Genomic DNA, 2,870 nt, shown 5'->3' with positions numbered 1-2,870 from the left:
AATTTATGTTTTAGTCCCTAAGTTTATTAAAATATACTTAGGCCCTATTTTAAAACTATAAATACCACATTTCATTCTTTGACTTTTCACACAAAACTCTATATCTCTCTCTTTCTCTAATTGAAATTAACGTTCTAGCACTTTTCAAGCATCAACATCAAGTATACGACGACGTATTTTTCTTCTTGGCACTATACTACTAGTTGGAGTCCATTAACATCAATTATACGTGACATTTATATCGGCATTTGGTACATCATTCCAAATTTTATTAATTTTTGCATTTATTTTTGTTGTACTTGTGTTGCTATTTATTTATGTTTTAATTATTTATTAATAGAAATGGATCCTAAAATAGTAAGAAACGTATTTAAAATATTGACTAAGGGTAATGCTAGTTCTAGTAATCCTAATCCTCTTGATGACTTCACTCACGTAGATGAAACAATTTTCTAATATGATGCTAATGGTAATTATCAACCAACATATCACGAAACACTACAAGAACAGTATGATAATTATGAAAATTAGAGTGAGGACGAAGAGAACATAGATGAAAACTCACTAGTACTACTCTTGCAGCTTTAACTCAGAGTCAATCTCATTTAGGAGTTAATGTTCCGTTACCTCTCCCAAGACAGCCACTTGAACGTAAAAAAGTTTTTTTTTTTTTTTTTTTTTTTTTTTTTTTGGCAATGGTTTACGCAAGATAAGGTTAATGAAGAACTTATTTGTAAACTTTGTCAACAACAATTATCTTTTCAAAATAAATGTGGTCATGGTGGAACAGGAGGTTTAAGGAAGCATATAGAACTTCATCACAAAGTTGTTCAGAACTACCAACTTCTGAACCACAGCAATAAATGCAACTCGTGGCAAATTAACTTGAAGCTTGATAAGCTATAATAGTAATAATGGCAATGTTAAGGTACCAATAGGGATTACATATGTGAAGGAGTCTTTATACCCACACCCTCCTTGCATATAAGCCCTTTAGAAATTTAAATAAAAAAATAAAAAAAAAAGATTTACTCCTATATCTTCATAATATGGTCAATAACTGCTGAAGTCAAACTTCAATTTTGATTTCCAGTAACTGCTTACCATTCTAAAATGGGAGAATTACACAAAAATACAGTCCATCTATATACATTGCAAATGTTACAATAAAACCTGCAGTACTTCATAAACATGATAACATAACACTATAATAAACTCAATTATAATAACAATAAATATGCAAAATCAAGATTCAAATTCTCTATGATCTCATAGGAAGGATCTTTTCTAAGCAAAATTAAGTTACTGGCTTCATATCAGCGGAAGAAGAGTCTGGTATACATGGATACATAAGTCCTTACTTTACCCATACATAAAGAGCAGTGTGTATCCAAATTCAACCTACTACATTCTTTTCTTCCATTTTTATAAGGAATTTCCCATCAACAATTATACATTTTGGAGGAGAATACATTGGAAACCGCCACTTTACTAACAAGATAGTAAAAGAACATTTCCTTTTCTACACTACTCTTGTAACTCACTATTATTGTCACTTGATCAACAAATAAACTGACTATATATGCTCTTAAGGGGATTTAATGAAAAAAAAAATACAAAAAGTGTCGCTTCAATTCTTTTGTGACCAATATAAAAAAGGGCATCTCATATCTAGCCTTTTGAATTCCAGGCCACAGATGAAATTTGTTCCAGCAGCAGCCCTTCTTAGACCTCTTGCAGTTTCTGCTCCATCTGATGGCCGTTCATTTCCTTCTGCTGAGTGTTTGGACTCGGTTCCTCATTCACTGGCTTGTTGTCAATAACCTCCTCGGCTGGCTTCCCCTGTATCATTCAATTATTTTAATACTGGCAAGTATAACCACGTTCGGTTATGAGAGCTTCAACCGGCGTTAAGAGACCGTAGTTACTTGACTCGACAAAATCCAACTGCATTTTCTATAGAATGTCCTTATCACCCCTAAACTAGACAACTTGGTCTAATACAGCAAGAAGATGGAGTACATTAAGCTTTATTCAGAAGTTAATACGGGTACAGGAGGTCTGAAAGAGGCCGGTGGATGATGAAATACCAGTGGAGGTAATATTAATATCTACAGCTTAAATTGTATGCTCTTACAAATGCAGTAAACTAGGCTTGTCTTTTGACAGGAGGTTCTAACAAAATTTTAATTGAGTCGATAACATCTCAAAAATTGGATTAAAAATTATGGACTCGCCTTGTTCTTGTCACGCCATCCAAGTCCAAATGGTACCGACAGCAAGCTGATCTTCCTAGCGGGTATCTCTGGTGATGAATCTTGGTTGCCCCGTACCGGAGATGAAAGCTGTGTGGATCTATAGAAGAGCGTATTCATCCATTTTAGAGAAATAAAGATATGCTTGAAGAAATTACTGTATGTGGTTTGCATTGCTAGTGACAAAGACATGGTAATAATCGGAGGACTTCATAACACAGGACATAATATCAGGAAAAACACTATGATAACCCGATGGGAGGTACAAATGGTGTGTCGATCAGTACCTCACGAGGATATCATATGTAAGGAACTATTACCTTGGAGAATGTAATACTTTATTTTGTCCGGACTGGTATTGCAAGGTAGCCTCCAGCATTGATTCAGCCATAACAAGCCTCTTTTCCATCTCAGCAAGGGATCCCGTGGCTTCTTCATACTTCTCCTGCATAGTAATTGTAAACATGAGATATCCAATGTATTAGCCATTTATTTTATTATTTTCCAATTACACCATCAAAGAAAAAAAAAGTCATTGGAGAAACATTGCTGTTCCGAATGGACAAGAAGGGCGTCAATCCAATGATTTTAATAGGAGAGACTGCTTTTTTTTTT

The 2,870-nt window shown here is 34.3% G+C and overlaps 1 protein-coding gene across 1 annotated transcript in view; it reads right to left on the bottom strand.

Moving 5' to 3' along the window:
- The window catches only part of LOC109225868 (TBC1 domain family member 2B-like), a 14,178-nt gene continuing 12,519 nt past the window's right edge, over positions 1,212–2,870 (bottom strand). The window contains exons 16-18 of the mRNA XM_019390673.1: positions 2,576–2,700; positions 2,238–2,355; positions 1,212–1,842 (exon numbers count right to left, since the gene is read on the bottom strand). Of these exons, the coding sequence (XP_019246218.1) occupies positions 1,726–1,842; positions 2,238–2,355; positions 2,576–2,700 (360 nt within the window). The 3' untranslated portion in view covers positions 1,212–1,725. The remainder of the gene's footprint in view (positions 1,843–2,237; positions 2,356–2,575; positions 2,701–2,870) is intronic.

The sequence above is a fragment of the Nicotiana attenuata genome, chromosome 5 (assembly GCF_001879085.1).
Source record: "Nicotiana attenuata strain UT chromosome 5, NIATTr2, whole genome shotgun sequence".
NCBI classification, from domain to species: Eukaryota; Viridiplantae; Streptophyta; class Magnoliopsida; order Solanales; family Solanaceae; genus Nicotiana; species Nicotiana attenuata.
Note: the sequence above shows the minus strand (reverse complement) of the source record. Positions and strands in the feature narration are given on the sequence as shown.